General features: G+C 44.2%; 1 protein-coding gene across 1 annotated transcript; it reads right to left on the bottom strand.

The window, feature by feature from the left end:
- Positions 1-1888: 1888 nt before the first annotated feature.
- On the bottom strand, positions 1889-22924 carry LOC132765916 (zinc finger protein RFP-like). Its single transcript, XM_067465396.1, has 7 exons — positions 22428-22924; positions 21608-21703; positions 20989-21219; positions 16344-16366; positions 11285-11403; positions 9861-9893; positions 1889-5004 (listed from the first exon to the last, which is right to left on the bottom strand). Exons 1-7 carry the CDS (start codon positions 22830-22832, stop codon positions 4484-4486), a joined length of 1428 nt encoding a protein of 475 aa, XP_067321497.1. The 5' UTR covers positions 22833-22924; the 3' UTR covers positions 1889-4483.
- Positions 22925-25825: the final 2901 nt, after the last annotated feature.

The raw sequence follows: 25825 nt of genomic DNA, 5'->3' as shown, positions 1-25825 counted from the left end.
ATTCACTTGTTAACATATGAAGGCAGCATAGATGTTACAGAGCTTTCTTAGTCAAGGAAGATTCAGCAGTAGTTTTGCCACTTCCTTCTCCTGTAATATACCTTGTAATATACCTTGTATACTCCCATCCAATACTAACCAGGGTAAACCCTGCTTAGGATCAAGATAAGATGTCATCTACTGCCTTAAGTGCAGAGCTTTCCAAACATTTTCTTTTTGATTACACAACCTTTTTGACCTGCATCAGTCATTCCGTTTTACTAGCAACCCCTCTTATGAGAGATATGGACACATACAAACATTGTAATAATGAAATGTTATTTCATATTACATGAAAACCTTTATCTATATATGCAAGTTAGGATTCATTGCTTATTTTACATAAAATGAAATCTTGCACAGCACATTCATTCTTGGTTCAAATCATGTCGGCGTCCAATGCCTTCCAGGATCAGGTCCTTTCTCCATCACTTATTTTCCAAGTGACTGCATTTACAGTCCTTCTTTTGAGTCATATTCTGGTATCTTCCCATACCGTCTTCTGTCTGTTTTCTCCAGAATTTGCATTCTCTGTTGTGAAGAGGTGCCACTGAATCGTCCGTTCCCCCGCCACCCAGCAATGAATGACATTTTACACACTCTATAGACTCCTTTCTGCTGCTATACAAACCGTTTCATACACAAACTAATCAGAAATACTGGGAATAAAATTGCCTTCAAGCTATCTGTATCAGGTGCATGCAAAACATATATGAATTTGTTGTTTAGACTCGGGTCCTATCTCCAAAATATCTCATTGTTGTTGTTCATTCGTTCAGTCATCTCTGACTCTTCGTGACCTCATGGACCAGCCCACGCCAGAGCTCCCTGTCGGCCGTCACCACCCCCAGCTCCTTCAAGGTCAGTCCAGTCACTTCAAGGATACCATCCATCCATCTTGCCCTTGGTCGGCCCCTCTTCCTTTTGCCTTCCACTTTCCCCAGCATCATTGTCTTCTCTAGGCTTTCCTGTCTCCTCATGATGTGGCCAAAGTACTTCAACTTTGACTCTAGTATCTCTAGTTAAAGTACTTCAACTTTGTCTCTAGTATCCTTCCCTCCAATGAGCAGTCAGGCTTTATTTCCTGGAGGATGGACTGGTTGGACCTTCTCGCAGTCCAAGGCACTCTCAGCACTTTCCTCCAGCACCACAGCTCAAAAGCATCTCTCTTCCTTCGCTCAGCCTTCCCTAAGGTCCAGCTCTCACATCCGTAGGTTACTAGGCAGATCTTTGTTGCCAGTGTGATGTCTCTACTCTTTACTATTTTATCGAGACTGGACATTGCTCTCCTCCCAAGATATCTCATTAGGCATATGTAAAAATTAAAATACTTATGGTCCCAAGCATTTTAGATAAGGAATGCTCAACCTGTAATAAATCTCTGATACATTTAATATGGTCTTAAAGGCTTTTCCTGATTCTGTTGGTTCTCCTAAACCCGGTTTCAATTTGTGTGAAGAGACAAGTATAGACTCAATGGGGGAAATCCCCTCCCAACTTTATCCTCCCTGACAGGGATCACTAACCAAGACACATTCTACAGTTACTACCTTATGATAACATTACACTTTAAAGAATACACTATAATGTGTTTTTATGTAAATATAAACAATTCAGTGAAAAGTATAGAGTACACTGATGTCTGGCAGCAACGCATCTCCGGACCCCTTTGGGAAGATGGAAGATTACTTTAGGTTTTTATAATAACTAGAAAAGACAATAATGCTTTTTAAAAATAATGTTTATTAAGTTTTAGACATAAACTAAAATTTGAAGAAAACAGTTTAGTCATATAAGTACATATAGCAAAGAAAAAAGGGAAAACAACAGACCTCCACCCAACCCTCCCAACTACCCCCCACCCACCACCTCAACAATATAAAGTGAAATGATAAAATAGACTGCAAACTAAAGGACAGGGTAGGGAAAACCATGTGGATAGGGGTGAAAGGGTTTACAAGGGAAAGGAGTCTCTACTAGGGACATAATTGGTCCTTCCGATCTTCTTTATCATAATGGATTCTAGTCCATTAAATGTTCCTGTTATGTTCTTGTCTTCTTCTTGCTTCCCCAATACCTGGCGATGGGTCGATCTGGATATCTAAGTCAACATTTTTATATTCATCTTAGTTAAATAGTCTTTCACTGGATTCCATTCTGTTTTTGCTTCAACGGTTTCTTGGTTTCTTCTTTTTAAAAAATGGGTCAGTTCATCCATATTTCTAATTTCTAGTTATTTTATCAACCATTCCTGACTTTTGGGTATTTCTTTTTGTCTCCACATCCTAGCATATATTATTCTTGCTGCTGTTGTTATGTACATTAATAGAGTCCCTTCATTCTTATTGAAATCTACCTCTGTTAGTGTGCTGGTACCAGGAGCTCCAATTTTGTTTGCTTTGCATTTCATGTTTGTTATAGTCCTAAGTTTCAGGGACTCAGCAGATAGGTGGCTTCTTTTGGCTGCAATCATAGGGCAAGCCACCTGTCAATTATCGTTAGGTTCCCTGGTCCCGCCCCTTTTTGAGTTTTGGAGGGAATAGGAGCCTTTTTGAGTCAGTTCTCACAGAGAAGCCTTTCGCACAGGACATAAAATGAAGAGCTCCTGTAGAAAGCTTCGTCTTCAACGGCTTGGCCGGGGAGATATACAGCCTACAGCTTGGCCGGGGAGAAAAGGCCCCATAGCTTGGCTGAGGATTTTACAGCTTTACAGATCCTTTTGCTGAGGGACTTCAGCCAGCCATCACAGCAACCTGAATTCCTTCTTTCCCCTGGAAGTCTACAAAGCTCTGCTTGGTAAGGGTCGCTCATGGAAGCCAGACGCAGTTGGTACCGGGTGCAGGGGCTCCATGCCAACAGAGGCAAGTACAGACTGCCCAGATTAGAAGTTAAGGATTTCCCCCTTGGTTATTATATAGTTATGAAGATAGTGCCTGTTCCTAGTGAACAAGATTGCAAGAGCCTATAGACTGTTAAGAAAGCTTTAAAGTACCTGTTTGTTTTTCATCAATAAAGAACTTTGTTGGACTTACTTTAGGCCTCTACAGAACTTTGTTTTGGGGAGGCCCAAGGGCCTTTAATCTGAGGCAGCCCCGGCGTCCCGTTGGGCACACAAAATTTATGTCCTGTCTACAGTCATATGCACAGGCCCAGCATGCGACAGCACAGTTAGCCCTAATAATCCTTGACAAGTGAGAAGAAGGCAGGAGGGAAAGAGGAAGACCAAGTCCAGATGGAGAGAGTGAAAGAAGCCGCAGCCTTGACTTTGCAGGACCTGAGCAGGGCTTGTGGTGACAAGGGGACGGGGAGGTCCCTCCTTCAAAGGGTTGTGATAAGTCAACGTTGATTTAATGGCAATAAACAATGGCAAAGACTTCTTTATTGGAGGATGTCATAAGCATGAATAAAGGGTTGAAAGGGATATGCCAGGTACCAAAGACCAAAAAAATGTGAAATCAGTTCTTTCAAAAGGAAGCAATCCACAATAAGCCTATAGTTTATTTATAGTCTTATTTTTTATCTCTGTCTTCCTATTTATCCATGCTCTCTTCTTGTCTTCTCTCAGTCTCTCCTTTAGTTCTTAAGATTTCTGTTGGGGGGGGGGGGGTGGGACTCACCTTTTTGGGGAAACCCAATCAACATTTCAAGGTTTGTTGCAGCAAAAACAAGAATCTACCATGCTTTTTGTGCATTATACTGTTTATAACATTTATTACTACCTTACAAGTACAGCAGAAGTGGTAAATATTCAAAAGATAGAAAAAGCCAAAAAGGGAACATGGTCAACTTCCAACAGATTCATTCTGGAACCCTTATAAATGCCTTGATAATTGTTCTGCCTAGGGATAGCTATAGTTGACTCCCACAGGAATCTGGCCATAGAGCCACGCTGAAGGACCTAAAGATTCCTAGAGAGACTATTTTAACCAAATCTCTGAATAATTAAAACCTACAAAAATGAAACCATCAAATATGGAGGTCCGACTATACCTCAGTTTTCATTCATACTTGATCCAATGCTGTTTGGGTGTGAAACCAAAGCCGCATAGGCAAATCCAACCTACATCCCTCAGAAAGTTGAAGAAATAGTGAAAGGGGAATAGAAGGGCTGCCCACTAACTACTGAATTATAGAATTATTGAGTAACTATTGGTTTCAATGTATTATTATGTTTATGTTTTTTTTATTATGTTTATGTTTATTCCCTCTTTGATGTTGTTGTTGCTGTCTTTCCAAATGGGAGAGGAAGTTCTTGGCCGGCCCATGAGCCGAGCATTGCACTGGGAAATGGCTCCATCGTTCACACTCCAGCCTCCAGTCTTTAGGTAAATATATAAAGAGAGAGCAGAGAGGCCCCACAAAAAAGCAACAGCCCCAGTTCTCTGGAGATAAAGTTCCTCTTGTGTCTCAGCTGGTGTGAGGTTTTGGACATTGGCCTCCATCCTTACGGAGAGAGCGTCAGTTGGGCTTTTCTTTTCACATAAAAGAGGGGGAGGAGGGTCTCACCTGAGAAAGAGGCTGGAGGGCATTCAAAGATCATTGCTGCTGAGTCTGCATCGTAAAAGGTCACCTGACGCCCTTCGTAATTCAGAGTCACACGAATCCTCTTGGGCTCCTCATTCAGAATCAGACACGGGTACTCATTGTTGTTGGAGGAGAAGTGGTATTCACGCCCCCACTTTCCCACTTCCCAGATCCCAGCTTCAGGGCCACTGTGGTCTAAGTCCTTCCTCTCCACAGACTTTCTGGCAACACCCACAGTCCATCCTTCCTCACTCCCCACAAGGACTTCCCAAAAATGCCTGCCTCCTGTGAATCCCTCCTGGCCCAGCACATAAGGATCATCACTGAATCTCTCAGGATTGTCAGGAAGATTTTGCTTTTTCTTTCCAAATGTCACACGCCTGCAGTCTTCAGAGAGGATGAGCTGAGGATGGGCTGTGTCTGGATCCAGAGTCACATGTGCTGTTGGTGGCAGAATCACATCAGGGGTGGAGAAAGAAAGGAAAAAAGATAGACAGACAGACAGACAGGTGTGAATTGCTGGAAGGTTCAGCTTCCATCTTCCATTCTGATAAAATGAAAAGGAAATCCTCCTGTCCGTTGGAGCTTTCTTATGTTCTCTATTACATACTTTTGAATTAAATCCTTTCAATTTTGTTTGTGAGGTAATTATTTTGTCAGAAAGCTACAGACCTGGACAGGTTCTTCAGTTTAACAGCTGAGCTACCTGTGTGCCATTACCTGAATGCTTATGAATATCACTTGTTCAAAGGGCTGACTTCTAAAAAGGTCATGTTTTTCTTGACTAGTGGTTTTCCAAAGGTGGTCTCCACATGTTCATGGAGATTCACATCGGCCAAGCGGATGTGACATCCTTTGTACCTTTTCAATAAGGTTATGGTGCACTTATTTCCAACAGCTTATAGAATTTCTAATATCCCTCATATTTCATTTGGGGACATAGGACTAATTCTCTGCCTAGGGTTTCCTTGGCTGCCATTTATTTTCCAGCCGCAGTTCAAGGTGCAGGTTCTCACCTACAAAGCCCTGAATAGTTTGGGACCCGCCTACCTGTGCGACCGCATTTCTGTCTATGAACCCAAAGATGTCTTCAATCTTCCGGAGAGGCCCTGCTCTCGCTCCTGCCCCCATCGCAAGTGCGACTTGTGGGGACAAGGGAGAGGGCCTTTTCTGTGGTGGCCCCTCGGCTCTGGAACTCGCTCCCTAGAGATATTAGGCAAGCCCCCACCCTGATAATCTTTAGGAGGAGCCTGAAAACTTGGCTGTGTGTCTTCAATGATTGAATGTATTATAATTCCTGACCAAACTCTGCATACAATGCCCTCAGAAGCAATTAAATCTTACATTATCCTCCGGATCCCCTGTCCTGATATATTACATTGCCCTATCACCCAGTGGTTTTAAAATTTTAACCTTTGAATTTGGCCCTGTCCACTGTGATCATTTTTAGTGTTTTAATGTTCTGATTTTATATTGTTGTACTGTTTATTTATATTAGTTTTGTATTTATATTATTTTTTTCTTTTTTTGTTGTGTTCTTGTGTTATATTGTGTTACTGTATTGATGGGCGTGTCCTTTTATAAGCCGCTCCGAGTCCCCTTGGGGAGATGGTGGCGGGGTATAAATAAAGTTGTTTTTAAAATAATATGGACACAGCATATTATTTGAGAACACAGAAATGCTGGACCACACCAACAACCACCATGTCAGACTACACAGAGAAGCCATTGAAATCCACAAGCATGTGGACAATTTCAACAGAAAGGAAGAAACCATGAAAATGGACAAAATCTGGCTACCAGTATTAAAAAACTCTAAAATTATAACAGCTAAACAACAGAGAGGAAAAAACCAGGCACAGATTAACACCTCCCAGGAACAGAATTTCCCAGGCTCAGGCAGACCTTCAAATGCTAATGAAGGTGATCAGCTAAACAGTCATACCTAACTGCAGCAGGGAAGAGCTCTTTGCCCCACCCCAGCCATTCCACAGATATATAAACCCATTGTCCTAATTCCAACAGACCTCACACCTCTGAGGATGCTTGCCATAGATGCAGGCGAAACATCAGGAGAAATGCCTCTAGAACATGGCTCTATAGCCCGAAAAAACCCACAAGAACCTAAAGTTGATTTTGTTGTTGTTGTTATTATTATTGGTTACATCCTACTTAGATTACTGTAATGGGCTCTATGTGGGGCTCCCCTGAAGAGTTCCCGGAAACTTCAATTAGTCCAAAGAGCTGCAGCCAAGTTACTTACAGGTGCTGGACTCAGAGAGCAGACAACCCCTCTGCTTCAGCACCTGCACTGGCTGCCAATTTGTTTCCAAGCCCAATTCAAGATGCTGGTTTTGACATTTAAAGCACTAAGTGGTTCAGGTCCAACTTACTTATCTGGCCACATCTCCTCATACCAACCCGCCCATTCTTTAAGATCTTCTGGTTAGGCCCTACACTCATGTCCACCACCGTTGCAAATGCGACTGATATTGACAAGGAAGAGGGCATTTTTGGTGGCTGATGTATATGGATTGTTGTTTACTTGGTTTTAATATGTTGTACTTGGGTCCTGTGAGGGAGAAATGTGGGATATAAATAATGATGTATTATTATTATGATGATGATTAGGAGGCATAGTGTGTGCTTGACAAAAAAAAACCCTACCCTGCCACTAAAATCAGCTTGAAGCTCCTGATGAAATGGGGCAGAAAGTCAGGATTTAGGTTATTTTGATATTCCAAAGGAAATTCCTGTGAGAATCCAGGAACATCTATTTTGTTTAGAATTTGAAAAAGTTCCTTTTTAATTACAGCTCTCATACAAACAGATTTAATCTCAAACAAAAACTTTCAGTCTAAAGCCATTTCCTCGTAATCTTGCTGCATAATGAGACTCTTCAGAATTTGAGGAAAGAGGTTTAGGCTGCGTCTACTTTGAACTGCTTTGAATTGGGTTATATAAGTCTACACTGCCAGATAATCTGGGATAACCAGATAATCTGGGATCAAATTCTGGGATGCAGGGCAATGTGGAAGGGGCCATGGACTTTGTATTTGTTGCTACAACGTTCTACATTCTACTTCACAACCAACAATTTGCAATCACTTGAAATTTGGTCAACTGTTGATAGTTGACAGAAGGCTTTGCCAATTTCTTTCAATCTAAAGCTATTTCCTCTTGATCTGTGCTATATAATAAGGCTCTCCAGAATTGGGGGGAGAGATATGGACTTCTTGTTTGTTGCCGCAATATTCTGCATTCTACTTAACAACAACTAATTTCCATTCATTAGAAAATAGTTTATTGTTGTCACTGAAATGGACTGCCTTGGGAGGGTTATACTTTAAACCACTGGGCTATTATATGATATTTTTGTAATTAACCTGATTGCTGATGAATATTGATATGAGCAGAGTGTGAGAACATTACCCTGTGCCTATGATTCCTGGGGAATTTTGGAATTTAGAGTCCTCAAAAATGGTTCTTCCTAAACTCTCATCAGGAGAGAGAGTCCCAATGGTTTCCTCACGCCCACCAGGCCTTTTATAATGAAAACACACCATTATTTGGGTCACTAAAGGCAACACAACTAGATGGTGGTAGGAAAGTGTCCACTAATAAAAAGAACAAAGGACACAAAGAAAGTTTAGGACATTAATGATATGTTTGATCTCACCTTATATTTTTGTGCTGTTGACCAATTATGCTAGAAATGAACCCAGAAAAAGTCCAGGAAACTTTCTTGACTTCATGCTATGGAGTCATAACAACTGTAGTTTCACAAGGTCTTTACCCTTATCTGCCAACCACTACTGGTGCCTTCCCAAATAAAAAAACTCCCAGAATTCCATAACATTGAGCTATGTCAGTCAAAGTAGGCTCAAAATGCATTCATTCTACAGTGTAGACGTGTTTCAGTGGTAGGCAACTGTGGCAGCTCAAGGAACCACTTTTAAGCCAGGTGGTACACAGGCTACTGAAGAAGAAATACTAAACACAGCCCCCAAATTGGTCAGAAAACCATGTTTGAGTTTTCACATTAAACAATGCAAAGGGGTCCTTGTAACTTATTGAAAATGTGTTCCATATGTTCAAGGTCTTATTTTAGCTAAAAGAAGATTGGTCTGGTGACTCCAGAATAGGCATGGGCAAACTAAGGCCTGGGGCCAGATGCAGCCCCCTGCACACTTACTTCAGGCCCTCATTTTCCCTGTCCTCTCGGCATAAGGATGTGCTGGCCCACCACATCCTTATGCAGAAAGGATAGGAGAGGAAGGCACACAGCGGCTGAGAGCCTTCTGGAGCGCTCTCAATCACCGTGTGTCTCACCCTCCTCTCGGCATTATGCTACTGAGAGGAAAGCTGAGAGGAGGAGGATCAAGGCAGTCACCATGTGTCTCATTTTCCTCCCAGCATAAGGATGGGGCAAGCAGCCCCATCCTTATGCCAGGTGGACAACCTGTGGATGACCCGGGCCCTGCCTCACCCCCTCACAGCCTCTTCCTCCCCCTCCCGGGCCTGCCCCACCCAATGCTGGCTGCCCCACCCGTGCTGGCTGCCCATCCTCCCATTCAGGCCCACATTGCGGTCTCAAAGCAAAAATGTTTGCCCATACCTGCTCCAGGGCAATTGAGGGCAACAAAAATATCCTAAAAGGCGTACTTTCTGCCTTAGGGTGCATCTACGCTTTAGCATAAATGCAGTTTGACAACACTTTAACTGTCTCAGCTCAGTGCTGTTGATTCATGGGTGTTGTAGTTTTACAAGGTCCCATGATTTGAGCCATGGCAGTTGAAGTGTTGTCAAACTGCATTGTTTCTGATGTTTAGATGCACCCTGAGAGAAAGAGAGAGGTGTGTTTTGCATGGCCCTGCTATATTTTGTGGAAGTGTGGTTAACGCTGGGTAAAAAGATTCTGGAGAGAGACAAATAAAGAGACAAATAAATGGAACTAAATGAAGCCCGAATGCTGCCTAGGAGCCAAGATTACTACAGTGAGACTACTGTACTTTGAGGGTGGATCTACACTGCCATATAATCCAGAATCTGATCCCAGATTATCTGATTTGAACTGGATTATATGTGTCTATACTGGCATATAGTCCACTTCAAAGTAGATAATCTGGATTCAGAAACTCAATTATATTGCAATGTACATAGGGCCTGAGAGACCAGGGTCTGAATCCCCCCTGTGCAGCAGAAAGCCCCTAGATGTCCTTGGCCAAGTCCCACTCTCTCAGTCTCAGAGGGAAGGCCATGGCAAACCCTGCTAGAACAAAATATTTTTGGTTTACCTTTTTGCTGCTGAATTCCAGATTCCAGAGAGTCTAAAGAGAGAAAGAGAGAGACTGAGCAGGACATGGTGACTTTCAGAAATCAAGAGGAAACAACTCAAGATGGCTGAGATCCTTCACCCAAGAAATTAAGTATAATTTCAACTGCACAGAGTTACACCTCGTTCAGGAATTGCGGCATTGATTTTCCAATGTGCATCACTTCATTGGCACACAATGTACAGCCAGGTATGGAATTCAATAAATACTGTATGTGCTGCTATGTGCAATGTGTGCTGCAGTCTTCATAGGGGAATGTCTGTGAAAGCTTTGGTTGTGGCATCAAAAGAGATTTACAAACCTCTACAAGGAAAGAAAGGATGGGTTTCAGGGAACTTCCTCTGCCTATTTTCTGGCTAAGTATGTCTTAGTGCATAAGGATTTAAGAGAGCTACAGAAAAATGCTAACCACCTCTCAGGCTGAGGTTAAAACCAGTGAATCCAATCATTCATGAATTGATAAAAATGTTCTCTCTCAGAATCCCCAGGTCCTGCTGTGTGACTTGATGGTCAATGTCCGCCAAAGGTTGAGGATATAGAAATTCCCACAGAAAACACCTCTCTAGTGATCTCTAGATCCTATAGTGAGCCTGTAGTTTCAAACATGTGATAGAAGTTGCTCATTGAATTGCACTGTATAACCTAGGCTCCATCGACACTGCCAAATAACCCAAATGACCTGCTTTGAACCAGATTATATGGCAGTGTCAAATTTAGAACTGGATTATATGACTCTACATTGCCATATAATCCAGTGTAGAGTCATATAATCCAGTTCTAAGTTTGATAATCTGGATGATATGGCAGGGTAGATCCAGTCCTAGACCTCTTCTCCACAGTACCATATAATCCAGACTATCAAAGCAGATAATCCACATTACTTGCTTTGAACTGGATTATATGAGTCTACAATGCCATATTATCAAGTTCTGGACAGATAACCTGGATCCTATATGGCAGTACAGATGGGGCCTGAGATACCCAAGCCACAATATTTGTACAAGCTACAGTTATCCCTGCACCATTGTGGGTTTTACTTTTGCAGATTTCATTATCACCTTTGGGCCAACATCTAGACACAACTCTGTTCAGACTACTCTGTTCAGCACTCCATAATTGCAGGTTTCACTTTACCAGATTTGATTATCATGGAGTTGATTAATAATATATTATCTCAAGGGACCTCCAGGTCCTGCAGCACAACTCCATGGTCAACTTTCAGAAGAAGATAACTATAGCGATGTTCTGGAGGACCTCCAATGATTCTATAGTATTGAGCCATGGCAGTCAAAATGGTGGCAACTGCATTCATTCTACAGTGTAGATGATACCCTTTCAGACAAAATGTCACATCTCATTGAAAATCCTTTCTGATATTCGGTTACCTCTGCATTGCTTCATGACACCCTCCAGAAAGAGATTGATATCACGCAAGTCCCAAAACTTCCATTTCAGGGCAGGAGGAAAAACCACAGGAGTCTCAAATTTCTCTCTCTTCTGATACCTGGAGAAGAAAGAAGAATATCAGAGGGTTTGACACCACTTCCACAGCCTTGGCTAAATGCTATGCCATTGTGGGAGTTATAGTCTTATAAGATATATGCTGAGCCAAGTTAGCTCCCTGATACGGCAGGGAGCTAGCAGTAATGAAGCAAGTGAAACGGAGACTAGAGCAGTGTTGGTGAAAACTCATAACGAGTCTGACTGGGCACTGTCTGGAGCTCATTCAAAAGCCTATTCCACAGCAATCAAGGCGACAGAAAAATCATGATTTGCTGCCAACATTGCATCTGCACAAAACTGCCCAAGAGAACTGTTTTCAATGGTCAGAGGACTATTAAACCCTGACCAGCCAGGGATCCCTAATCAGTAGGCAGCTCATTGTGATGAATTTGCCAGTTAGGTTCTTGTGGGTTTTTTCAGGCTATATGGCCATGTTCTAGAGGCATTTTTCCTGATGTTTCGCTTGCATCTATGGCAAGCATCCTCAGAGGTAGTGAGGTCTGTTGGAAATAGGAGAATGGGTTTATATATCTGTGGAATGACTGCAGTGCCTTTCATGTTCCTTGATTCGTGTCTGGGCGCTGCGTTTGGTGGTCCCTATGTAGACTTGTCCTCGGCTGCATGGTACATGGTAGACTCCTGCAGAGGTGAGAGGATCCCTCTTGTCCTTTGCTGAACGTAGCATTTGTTGGATTTTCTTGGTGGGTTTGTAGATTGTTTGTATGTTGTGTTTCCTCATCAGTTTCCCTATGCGGTCAGTGGTTCCCTTGATGTGTGGCAGGAACACTTTTCCTCTGGGTGGATCTTCATCTTGACTCTCGTGGCTTGTTCTTGGTCTTGCAGCCCTTCTGATGTCTGAGGTGGAGTATCCATTGGCCTGGAGAGCCCAGTTGAGGTGGTTCAGTTCATCTTGGAGGAGGTGGGGTTCGCAGATTCTTTTTGCACGGTCTGCCAAGGCTTTAATGGTGCTTCTTTTTTGACTTGGGTGATGGTTGGAGTTTTTATGTAGATATCTATCTCTGTGTGTGGGTTTTCTGTAGATGGTGTGACCCAATTGTTGATCTGGTTTGCGGATGACTAGGACATCTAGAAAGGGCAGTCTTCCTTCATTTTCTTTTTCCATTGTGAACTGGATGTTTGGGTGGATACTGTTAAGATGGTCCAGGAACCTGTTGAGTTCTTCTTCTCCATGGCTCCAAATGGTGAAGGTGTCATCCACATATCTGAACCATATAGTGGGCTTTTTGGTTGCTATCTCCAGGGCTTGTTTTTCAAAGTGTTCCATGTAGAAGTTAGCTATGACAGGGCTGAGAGGGCTCCCCATAGTTACTCCATCTTTCTGTTTGTAGAATTCATTGTACCACTGAAAGTAACTGGTGGTGAGGCAATGGTGAAACAGAGCCGTGATGTCTTCTGGGAACCTCTGGTTGATGAGTGCCATGGTGTCTGCTACCGGGACCATGGTAAATAGAGATACCACATCGAAGCTGATCAGTTTGTAGTTGGTATTTAGCTTGAGATTGCTGATTTTTTCTATGAAGTGGGCTGAGTCCTTGATGTAGTGTGTAGTGAGCCCAATGTGGCTTTGTAACTGTGCAGCAAGAAATGTTGCTAGGTCGTACATGGGGGATCCAATGGCATTCACGATGGGTCCACCCAGAGGAAAAGTGATCCACCCAGAGATCCACCCAGAGGAAAAGTGTTCCTGCCATACATCAAGGGAACCACTGACCGCATAGGGAAGCTGATGAGGAAACACAACATACAAACAATCTACAGACCCACCAAGAAAATCCAACAAATGCTACGTTCAGCAAAGGACAAGAGGGATCCTCTCACTTCTGCAGGGGTCTACCGTATACCATGCAGCTGTAGACAAGTCTACATAGGGACCACCAAACGCAGCGCCCAAACACGAATCAAGGAACATGAAAGGCACTGCAGACCACTTCAACCAGAGAAGTCAGCCATAGCAGAGCACCTGATGAACCAGCCTGGACACAGCATATTATTTGAGAACACAGAAATGCTGGACCACACCAACAACCACCATGTCAGACTACACAGAGAAGCCATTGAAATCCACAAGCATGTGGACAATTTCAACAGAAAGGAGGAGACCATGAAAATGAACAAAATCTGGCTACCAGTATTAAAAAACTCTAAAATTACAACAGCAAAACAGCAGAGAGGAAACAACCAGGCACATCTTAACACCTCTCAACAAAACATTTTCCCAGGCTCAGCCAGGCCTTCAAATGCTAATGAAGGTGGTCAGCTGAAACATTCACACCTAGCTTCAGCAGAGAAGAGCTCTTTGCCCCACCCCAGTCATTCCACAGATATATAAACCCATTTTCCTATTTCCAACAGACCTCACTACCTCTGAGGATGCTTGCCATAGATGCAGGCGAAACGTCAGGAAAAATGCCTCTAGAACATGGCCATATAGCCCGAAAAACCCAACAAGAACCTAGTGATTCCAGCCATGAAAGCCTTCAACAATACAATTTGCCAGTTCTTTTGCAGATAAGGTCACTCAGATCCATTCCATCATTGACACCAGTGTTAATGCAGTTTCTGTGGAAGTAACTGAGGCATCTGTTTGTTGTGGTTCTATGGATTCCTTTCAACTTATCCAGGATATGGACAAGATCTTGGAATGAGAGGAATGAGAGTGACCACTTGTTCTCTAGACCCTTGCCCATCCTTGCTTATTAAATCGGCCAGGGGGAATGGCAGGGTGAATGAAGGTGCTGATTAATGCCTCCCTGACCCAAGGCATCATGCCTATCAGTTTCAGGGATAAAAAAAAAACGGCACCGGATCCCACTCAAATTATCAGCCAGTTTTAAACCGCCCCTTCTTGGGCAGGGTTCTAGAGAAGGTGGTGGCCTCACAACTCCAATGTTTCTTGGATGAAACCAATTATCTGGATCCATCCCAATCTGTTTTCAGATCTGGTCATGGGACAGAGATAGCATTGATCACCTTGGTGGATGATCTACAAAGAGAATTAGACAGGGGGAGTGTGTCCCTGCTAGTCCTCCTGGACCTCTCAGTGGCTTTCCATCAATCATGGTATCTTTCTAGGGATGGGACTGGGCGGCACTGTTTGCAGTGGCTCAGGTCCTTCCTGGAGGGCTGTACCCAGATGGTGAAGCTGTGGGATCCTGTTCGACTCCCTGGCTGGTAGCCTGGGGGGTCCCTCAGGGTTCAATTCTGTCCCCCATGTTGTTTAACATTTACATAAAACCGCTGGGAGAGATCATCTGGAATTTTGGAGTTTGGTGTCAAATTTATGCTGACGACACCCAACTCTATTACTCCTTTCTACCAAAAGCCAAGGATGCCATTCTGCCTCTCAACCAGTGCTTGTCAACAGTGATGGACTGGATGAGTGCTAATAAGTTGAAGGTAAATCCAGACAAAACAGAGGTACTCCTGTTCAGTTGGAAGGCAGATCAGAGTGCGGGATTACAACCTGAGATGGACAGGATCACACTTCCCCTGAAGACACAGGTTCGCAGTCTGGGTGTGCTCCTGGACTCATCGCTGACCCTGGAACTCCAGGTGTTGGTGGTGGTCAGGAGCGCATTCACTCTTAACTTGTGCACCAGCTTCACCCATACCTTGAGACGTCAGATCTGGCCATGGTAGTCCATGCCTTGGTTACTTCCCGTCTGGACTACTGCAACACTCACTATGTGGGGCTGCCTTTGAAGATAGTTCAGAAGCTGCAACTAATTCAGAAACTGGAAGCCAGGTTACTAACTGGAGCACCATACATGGAGAGAACTATTTCTATGCTGTGGCAGCTCCACTGGCTGTTGGTCCATTTCTGGGCTAGGTACAAAGTGCTGGGTATTACCTATAAAGCCCCAAATGGTTAGGGCCTAGACTATTTGAAGAATCACATCTCTGTGTGCACGAGCACTGTGGTCCATGGAGAAGGCCCTCCTCTCGGTCCCACCTTAGTCTCGTGTGCGGCTGGTGGGAATGAGGGAAGGGGCCTTTTCTGTGGCCACTCTCCGCCTTTGGAACTCCCTCCCTAAAGAACTAAAAGTGCCCCCCTCCCTCATCTCTTTTAACAAAGCTCTTAAACACCCATCTGTGTAACCTAGCCTATGGAGAGGAGGATGATTAGCATCGCTCATACATATTCTAGCCTGTCATTGAAACACTACATAGTCTGTTGATGCAATATATTAGTGTATTATCGAAGGCTTTCATGGCTGGAATCACTAGGTTTTTGTGGGGTTTTTTGGGCTATATGGCCATGTTCTAGAGGCATTTTCTCCTGACGTTTCGCCTGCATCTATGGCAAGCATCCTCAGAGGTAGTGAGGTCTGTTGGAATTAGGAAAATGGGTTTATATATCTGTGGAATGACTGGGGTGGGGCAAAGAGCTCTTCCCTGCTGGAGCTAGGTGTGAATGTTTCAACTGACCACCTTCATTAGCATTTGAAGGCCTGGCTGAGCCTGGGGGAATCTTTTGTTGAGAGGTGTTAAGATGTGCCTGGTTGTTTCCTCTCTGCTGTTTTGCTGTAGTAATTTTAGAGTTTTTTAATTCTGGTAGCCAGATTTTGTTCATTTTCATGGTCTCCTCCTTTCTGTTGAAATTGTCCACATGCTTGTGAATTTCAATGGCTTCTCTGTGTAGTCTAACATGGTGGTTGTTGGAGTGGTCCAGCATTTCTGTGTTCTCAAATAATATGCTGTGTCCAGGCTGGTTCATCAGGTGCTCTGCTATGGCTGACTTGTCTGGTTGAAGTAGTCTGCAGTGCCTTTCATGTTCCTTGACGAATCAAGTCCAACTCCACAATGAAGCCCAGCCAAACACTGAATTGTACAATGCGCTGCTACTTTGAAAAGCCTGACAAGATGGGCGAGGCATGTGCTTCACTTGAAAACCTGAGATATGGTGGGAGATTCACTTACCCCTGTAAGAAGCTTCTAATATCCTGTGAATGAAGGAAATAAACAAATCAGCATATCTCTGAAAAAATAGCATTTCCAAGTCATTGCAATAGCTGAAGCAAACCTAGGAGGGTGAAATAGCCCTCCCTCCATAAACTTGAGAAATGGGGAAATCGATGTCATGAGTATCTATTTCAAACAGCTTTTTGGAGGAGCCACCAAATTACTGTTCAAATGCACCTTCTTGAAGCCCCAGGATGTTGGGAAAGTGGATCTCTTCAGTCCAACAATCTGCTATGCAAGAATACACAATCAAAGCATTCCTGACAGATAGCCATCCAACCTCTGTTAAAAATCTTCGGTGAAGAAGACCTCTCCATTGTTTGAGACAAGAGAAAACAAGCCTGCTCCCTCTTCCTGAAACATAGCAAACATGTCACTTCTCAGTCTTCTCTTCTCCTGGCTAAATGTGCCCAACTCATTAAGCCATTCCTCTTAGGACTTGGCTTCCAAACCTTTGGCCATTTTGCTCACCCTTTTCTGGACATGTTCCAGCTTGTTAATATCCTGTCTGAAGTCTTTTGCTCAGAACTGGACACAGGATTGTTCCAGGTAAGGCCTGATGAAAGAAGAATAGAGCAGGAGTGTGCAGGTACAGCTGTACCTGGAGCTCCAATTTTGTTTGCTTTGCATTGAATGTTTGTTGTAGTCCTGAGTTTCAGGGGCTCTGCAGATAGGTGGCTTCTTTTGGCTGCAATCATAGGGCAAGCCACCTGTCAATTATCGTTAGGTTCCCTGGTCCTGCCCCCTTTTTGGGTTTTGGAGGGAATAGGAGCCATTTTGGGCCAGTCCACACAGAGAAGCCTTTCATGCAGGACATAAAACCAAGGGCTCCTGTAGAAAGCTTCGTCTTCTACAGCTTGGCCGGGGTTATACAGCTCACAGCTTGGCCGGGGAGATATACAGCCCTACAGCTTGGCTAGGGAGAAAGGTCCCGTAGCTTGGCCAAGGATTATACAGCCTTACAGCTCCTTTGCTGAGGGACTTCAGCCAGCCATCACTGAAACTCCTTTTTCCGCTGGAAGTCTACAAAGCTCTGCTTGGTAAGGGTCACTCGCGAAAGCCAGAAGCAGTTGGTACTGGGTGCAGGGGCTCCACACCAACAGAGGCAAAGACAGACTGTCCAGATTAGAAGTTAAGGATTTCCCCATTAGTTAGTATACTGTTCTGTTGCCACTGGGCCTGTACACAATGTCTTTATTCTACAGGACGCACACTTTAAACCCAGTGGGAAGCCGGGGTGCCTGAAGAGAGATTGTTAGGGACTTCCAGAAGTAATGGGCTTTAGAGTTCTTTAAAAGTACAACAAAGTCTTTATTAAGGAACAAATCTTCAAACAACACGTCAAGGCTTTACTATTCTAGTCTTTAAGAGACTGGCACTGACTTGGTTTAACTGTACTATCTCAGCATAAGGAAGAACTCTTTATAATCCCTCCCAGGCCGCTTTCTATCTATGCCTAGTCGGCGTGAGTGCTGCTACCGAAATCCACGTGCGTCTGGGTATCGAGTATGGTGCCAAGAGCCTCCGCCCAGTAGTTGCTCTGCACTGCAGCAGAGAGTTCCGCAGTTCCTGGTGGCCAATAATTGGAAAAAACTGATGTAATGCGACCCAACAGGCAGCTCTGACTAAGAATGCACTCAGCCTCTGTTACTTTCCCTCTAGCCCTGACTTTGTATCAGATCTCTAATGAAGGTACTTGAAACTTGCAACTTTTAAGCTTTCCGCCTGATACATTGTATCTTCCCTTGCCTCAAACTAACCCAAAATAAACTTCTTTCTGGGCTCCAGGCAGTCATGAGCCCGCCTGGGATGCCTTCTGGGCGTCCCAGAGAGGCCGAATCTGCGACCGTTAAGACCGCGGATACAGAATCTTTCCTATTGGACCCCTGTATCCGCTAAAAATCTCAAAATGGCGGATCGGCCCCGTTCCAATTTCATATTTTTCTGTGCTTGATTCCTAACCAAACTGCTATCTCGCTTTTCTCATTTTGTATCCCTACGCCCGGGAAATAATTGTTTTGTTTTAAGTAATATAATTTGACAGAAAACAGCTGATTGCCAAACTCCGCCGGCTCTGCACAAAGCAGCCCGTTTCTCTTTGCGGCTGCTCGTTCCTGTTCAGCCCCACTAACAGGGACTTGCTGTGGGCACCCACGGGGGACCCTGGAGAGGGGGCCGGACAGGAGACCTGGTCCTTGGGAGGGAGACATAGTTCCCCAAGGACCGAGCAATGGATCTTGTTATTCGTTGACTCAGCGCCCATCTGCTGACTTCTGCAGGGAGAAATGACTCTTTGCTGCTTGACTTGGACTGCAAGCCACCTCCGTTTCCATGAACCTTCCCCAGGAGCATGGGATTTCTAGTTCTTTTTAATAAAAAATCAAATATTTTAATGAAATAATAAAGATGTGGGGTGGGAAAATGAATTTTTATATGAACTCTGTATAAGGAAATAATGCATGAAATGTCATTCGTTTCCCCTTTTCCCTTTTGACCTTTCCCCTGTAAAAATGACCAAGGATTGTTGAACAGCCCGAGGGAGAACCCCTGCCTCCCTCGAAACTCTTTTGTTGATCAACTCATCTGCATGAAACAATAGCAATTATGATTTCTTTATCTCATTTTCTGAGCATGTCTGGCGAGATGGGGAAATCTATGAGACTTTGGGAAAAAAGATTGAAATTACAAAGGGCAGCGTTGATCCCCCCCCCTCCCCGAGGTCCGCAGCCTGATCCTGTTTATTTTCTTCACCAAAACTCATCAAGGACAGGAAAACCTTTCTAATGAAGATCGCACCTTGCCAGCCAAGACAAAGCCTCACATTCCAGCTGGCTGGCTATCCCTAATCCCATCATTTCCCCCATTGTCCGCGGTCGTCCTGCCTTGCCTGCTTCTGTTTCGTCCATCCTCAGAAGCAGGGAAAGCACGCTGATTGGCCCTCCAGAGGCGGAGGAACTCGCTGATTGGCCCAGAAGCAAGGCAGGCTGCCAAGCCTCCTCCTAGCTGTCCAGCTGTCAACTAATCAGTGCGAAGCCGGGCGGAGAGGGGCGGGCGGGAATTTCAAAAGGTTTTGCTGTATTTTCTCTATAAAAATGCTTGTAAATTGCCTAGCAGTATGCTTGTAGTGGAATGATTCCTACAATTGCATCCGATTGCAGCTGAATCGCTAATAAACACCTCGGTCGCTGAAACTTCTTCCACTTTGGTGAGGATTTATTATTTTAAATATTTTTATCACTGAAATTGGCTTTTCTGGCCTCACCAAGGTTTAAGGACTTTCTTTGGTGCAGTCCTCAGGGATCTCTCTCTCAGGGAGACCCCTCCAAAAGGGAGCTCGATATCAAGCAGACCTTACCGGCTGAGGCTTGAAGATATAGCAGCTGGAATTCCGTGCTGTGTGTTTTCCCCTCTGGTGCTGTGAGGCTGAGAGGCTGTGAGCTCTCAGCCAGAGCCTTTGGGACCTTTTCCTTCCATTTCCCTGGAACTGGATAGTCAGTTAGGACCCCAGATGGTCTTGAGGAATGAAGCCTTTCCTACGGGACAAACTGATTTGCGTCCTATAGGCTGGCTTCCTTATGTGTGACTGACTAAAATGGTTCCTCTCTCTTCCCAAAACTCAGGAAAAGGGGCAGAACCAAAGCTAAATGAAGATGGACAGGGGGCTTGCCCTATGACTGCAAACTATAACAGGAAGCCACCCTGCTGCAAAATCCCAAGCCTGAGATTGCAAACAAACCTTTAGTTCAAAGCAAATAAAATTGGAGCTCCTGGAACAGCTGTTCCAGAATATATAGAGTTATGAAAATAGTGCCTGTTCCCCGTGGACAAGATTGAGAGAGAGCCAATAGACTGTTAAGAAAGCCTTAAAGTACCTGTTTGTTTTCAATAATAAAGAACTTTGTTGAACCTTTAAGCAATCTAAAGATTCTGTTTTAAGGAAATCCAAGGGCCTTTAATCTGAGGCAGCCCCGGCGTCCCGTTGGGAACACAGAATTTATGTCCTGTCTACAATCTTATGCACAGGCCCAGCGTGCGACAGCACAAGGACTTTTATGTCCCTTTGAGACACTATACTCCTATTGATGTAGCCTAGGATCATATATATATAAAATTTTGCTTCTGTATCACTTTGTTGACTCATGTTCAACTTGTGTTCTTCTTTGGAAGTCTTTAAAAAGAGGCAACTTTCAGGAGTGCTGCAGCTGTGTATTCCTGCATGGCAGAATAGGGCTGGGCTGGATGACCCTTGTGGTCATTTCCCCTCTAACATTCTATTATTCTAAAGAAGTGTTAAAGGTTTGGGCACAGTGCCCAAGGAGCCATCACATCACCTTACAGGTTGGGTATTCCTTATCTGAAAAGTTGGAGACCAGCAGTGTTTTGGATTTTTTCAGATTTTGGAATAGTGAGATGTCTTTGAGATGGGACTCAAGTTTAAAAACTAAATTCATTTATGTCTTGTATTTGTAATTTTGTTTCATTTAGGTAATCTTATACAATATTTTTAATATTGTGTGCATAAAACAAAATCTGTGTACACTGAACCATTCGAAGTCAAAGGTGTCACTGTCTGAGCCATCCCTGGGGACAAAATGGGCCTTACCTGGAGGAGTTCACTTGCCGGCTGCTGGTGCTTCTCCTCCATCTCTTGCATGAGACTTGAGAGAGAGGAGAGTTCTTTGGAGATCCTGACCAGATGTTCCTCCCTTTTTGCCCAAATCTCCTTCTCCACCTCTTCCATTTTTGCAAGCAGATTCCTCTCTTGTTTTTCAAGAAATTGACACATGTGTCTGAAGGCAGCCACAGCCTTCTCCTTCTGAATTTGGGTTATCTTCTGCAATAAAGGAAAGGAGATACAGGAGTGAGAGGCAGAATAAATGTTTTTTTGGAGTTCTCCACTTTTCCTTGAAAAAAAGACTTGTATTGTATTTTTCTTTATATTTTATTGCTGTATTCTGTTGTATATTGATGTATTGTATTGATGGGCTTGGCCTCATGTAAACTGCCCCGAGTCCCCTTGGCGAGATGGTGGCGGGGTATAAATAAATAATTAAATAATAATACTACTACTACTACTACTAATAATAATTATTATTATGTCCCTTCACATAGAAAACATCATATCCAGTAGTGAAAGAGCTCTGTGAATTCCTTCAAAGGCCTCGGGTCAATATTTTCTGTACACTGTCAGGTATTTTGTAATGGTAGACATTTCCACTTACAAGAACATAGTCAATTTCCTTTTCTGTATTTGCTTTGTAGGCCAGAATTTTCTCTCTTTCCTTCTCCAGAGACTCCAGCAAATTCCTAATCTGATCCTGAAGAGAAAAACAAAGTCCTTGGTCACTTCTGTCGTCCACAGTTTACAATAGTTTCAAAGATCATGCCATCAAACATGCCACATTTGCTGGATTTTACAGGAGGTTTGAATGATCCTGACCTCTCTCCTTTTCTTAATGCTGCTTCCACTTCTGTCCCAGCATTGCTGAATTGGTAGAAACAAGCAAATGAAGAGAAGAGTGATAATAAAGTGCTCAGCTCAGTATGTAGATACTGTCAGTGACATTTGGAATGGATTTGTGCAATAAAACCCATTATCCAACCTCATTCTGCCACTCAGGATCACACAATCCAAACATCCCCTGACAGATGGCCATCCAGCCTCTGTTTAGAGAAGGAAACTCCAACACATTACAGAGAATTCCACCAGAGAAGAGCTCTTTCCATCTGGACGTTCTTCCTCATGATCTTTCTGTTGTCTGATCCATTGCTTCATGTCTTAGGGTGCATCTACACTATGGAATTCTGAGAGTTGTGGTTTGGTGAGGCAGCAGCACTCTTTGTCAAAGAAGGCAAAGAAGACCTTATAAAACTACAACTCCCTTGGTTCCATAGTATTGAGTCAAGCCAGTTAAAGGTGTGTTGGACTACATGAATTTTACAATGCAGATGCACCTTAACTTTCTGAAAACCCCAGGCCACAGGATACTGAATTGCCAGGCACCCCTCCGTATTGTGGAATGGGACTTTATCTCCTCTTACCTTGTACTCTTTCGATGCCTCATCTAGAGGAATCACCTTGTGGTTTTGGTGTTCCTTCGATCTGTCGCACACCACACACATGAGGGCTTTGTGGTCCTCGCAAAAGAGCTTCAGGGGCTCCTGGTGCCTCTGGCAGATTCTCCCCTTCTCTTCTGCCTTCTGGAGCCCCAATTTCTTGGCTATCTCCACCAGGTTCGCCAGCGGCCTATTTGGTTTGGTGTCCTCTTCTTGCACTTTCTCCCTGCACTGTGGGCAGGAGGCGTCTTTCTCCTCCCAGCATTGATCCAGACAGGATTGGCAAAAATTGTGCCCACAAGAGATGGTCACAGGCTCCTTGAAATACTCCAAGCAGATGGGACAGGCCAGTTCCTCAGAGAGCTCCTTCATAGGGTCTCCAGAGGCCATGGCTGCTGAAGCTGTTCAACTGTGAAGACCAGATAAAGCTAATAGCCTTATTACTTTCGTTTCTCAGACTTTCTCTTCCTGGAAAGCAGCTGAGGACTCCGCCTCTGCCCAACCTCTGGCGCTGCAACCTCTGAGCTCTCCAAATGCTCTCTGCCTTTGAGAAACTGACTATAGGATGCTTCCTCTTTCTCTGCCTTCCTGGGCACTTTGCAAGTTGTTCTCTAAGCATATAACTCCCTTCCTAAAAAAGAAAAAGAACCTCCCTGGTTCTTGATTTATTTCCAGGCACAAAGGGGTGCGTATAATCTATAAAGCCCTATGCAGCTTAAGTCCAGCCTACCTGAAAGACCCCATTCTTCATAGTAGTGGTTCTCATCCTTAGAGTCCCCATTTCTGGGTGTTTTGGCCCACAACACCCAGAAATCCCAGCCACTTTACAAACTGTTAGCAGTTCTGGGAGTTGAAGGCCAAAACATTTGGGGACCAACAGGTTGAGAACTACTGCCCCATAGGACTTTCTCTTCCTGGAAAGCAGCTGATGACTCCGCCTCTGCCCAACCTCTGGTGCTGCAACCTCAAATGCCTCTGCCTTTGAGAATATAGGATGCTTCCTCTTTCTCTGCCCTATGCAGCTTAAGTCCATCCTATTTTAAGCACCCTATCCCCTCATAGTAGTGGTTCTCAGCCTGTGGGTCCCCAGGTGTTTTGACCACAACACCCAGAAATCCTAACCAGTTTACCAGCTGACAGGGTCCCTAAAACATCTGGGGACCCACAGGTTGAGAATCAATGCCCCATTGGTACCTGGCAGAGTGTTGTGACTGGATGGAGAAGGCTTTCTCATGGCCCCATCAACACTGTAGCATGTTAACTGGTACAACTAAGTGCTATGGAGTCACAAGAGCTGTAGTTTGGTGAGGCATGAGCACTATTGAAGAGAAAGTAAAAGACCTTGGGAAACTACAACTCCTGGGATTCGGTAGTATTGCACCATAGCAGCGAAAGTGCGGCAAACAGCATTAATCCTACATTGTAGTGTAAATGGACCCTGGTTTGCTGCAGAGAGAGGGAGGCAGGTGAGAGAGGAAGCAGGGGGATCCAAGAAGGAGCGGAGGCATGGGCAGATGGGCACAAGCTGGCATCTCCAAAGAGGGGCACGGGGGGGGGGCATGGGGCCAGGGCACTGGGACTGGAAAAACTGGGTGGAGAGGTTCTGGGGAAGGTCCACAAAGGACCTCATCACACTAGTGTGTGTATCCAGTTTCTGCCTCTTGCAGAATTCTGGGACTTGGAGTTTAGCAAGGCGCTGTTAAACTGCTCAGCCAGAGAGGTCTAGGGTCTCACTCAAGTCCAAGACCCAGACTTCAGCAGGAAGGAGAAGACACAGGATGTCAGGTGGGATGCATCCTGTTTGCCTTCACTTTCAGTTCAAGTGGGATACTGCCACTAGAGAGATTCTGCAGTCAACTTTTGGAGGGAAGTGATTAAGAGTCACAACAGGGGGCCCTAGAGATTCCTAAACTGATCCATGAATCGATCTCTCTCTTTGGCGGGGATGGGCCAATGTGGACTGTGATCCCCATTTCCCCATCCCTTCATGGGCTGCACTGCCACCGTTTTGTGGAACAGAACATAATCACTTCAGTTCCACACCGTTTTCAAAGGTCAGCACCAGTAAAGCACTTGGGGGCAAAGCCACACTCCCTTGCCAATGAACCTGGTGTATTTCCAATGAACCTGGTATATTTTCAATGAACTTGGTGTATTTTTGGCAGGGATGAAGGATTAGGATCCAGGGGAGCCCAGGATTTGTACGGGGACCACATGCAGGCACAAAATTCTCACCTCTTTATATGGAGGGAATAACTCAGTTCATCAGAAAGTGAATGCAAGTAGGAAAATATCTCAGAGTAACTACAGCTCAGCTTTGAAAAATAAATCTAAGCCCTTGATACAGGTTGAGTGACTGAGAGTGCCATCTTTCCTTTCTGGAGGCTTACTGTATGAAACTGTTTCACACAGAAACTAAATAAAAATATTGGGAATAAAATTGCTTTCAGGTATTCTCTATCAGGTGTGTGCAAATTTCTTGTGTAAACTTGGGTCCCATTTCCAAGAACTTTGCACTAAGACCACTGACAGTTGTTAGGTGTTTGTTATATATTGTATTTGTGTGGTTGTTTTAATATTGCTGAAATGGTTTTCATGAAATCTGTTGTGTTATATTTTAACTATGTTGAATTCAGGCTTGTCCCCATGTAAGCTGCCCCGAGTGACTTCAGGGAGATGGAGGTGGGATACAAAAACAAAGTTATTATTTGAAAAACAAGATTAGTACACAGCAAACAAGGTCCCTTTGCTGGTTGTTGTAATGGATCACACATCAGACACTTCCCAGGTGTCTAGGACTATGTGATGTATCGGAAAATAATGCATGCAGATCCCAGTAGGGTAGCCTTTTACAGCTGGCAGATGGTAATTTTGTCAGCGCCAATTGTGTTTAAGTGCAAGCCAAGGTCTTTAGGTACTGCACCCAGTGTGCCGATCACCACTGGGATCTCCTTTACTGGCTGTGCCAGAGTCTTTCCAGTTTGATCTTTAAATCCTCGTATCGTGTCAGCTTTTCCAGTTGTTTCTCTTCAATCCTGTTGTCACCTGGGATTGCAACATCCATGATCCATACTTTGTTTTTTAACACGATCGTAAGGTCAGGAGTATTGTTCTCAAAACCCTCTCAGTGTGAATTTGGAAGTCCCAGAGTAGTCTGACGTATTCATTCTCTGTAACTTTTTCTGGCTTGTGATCCCACCAGTTTTTTGTCACAGGCAGATGGTATTTGTGGCACATGTTCCAATTGATCATCTGAGCAATGGTGTTGTGCCTCTGCTTGTAGTCTGTCTGCGAAATCTTCTTGAAGCAGCTGAGGATGTGATCTATTGTTTCATCTGCTTCCTTGCAGAGTCTACACTTGGGATCTGTCGTCGACTTTTCAA

This window comes from Anolis sagrei, chromosome 2 (genome assembly GCF_037176765.1).
Source record: "Anolis sagrei isolate rAnoSag1 chromosome 2, rAnoSag1.mat, whole genome shotgun sequence".
Taxonomy (NCBI): Eukaryota; Metazoa; Chordata; class Lepidosauria; order Squamata; family Dactyloidae; genus Anolis; species Anolis sagrei.
The sequence above is the reverse complement of the archived record's forward strand: the minus strand, read 5'-3'. Positions and strand labels throughout refer to the sequence as shown.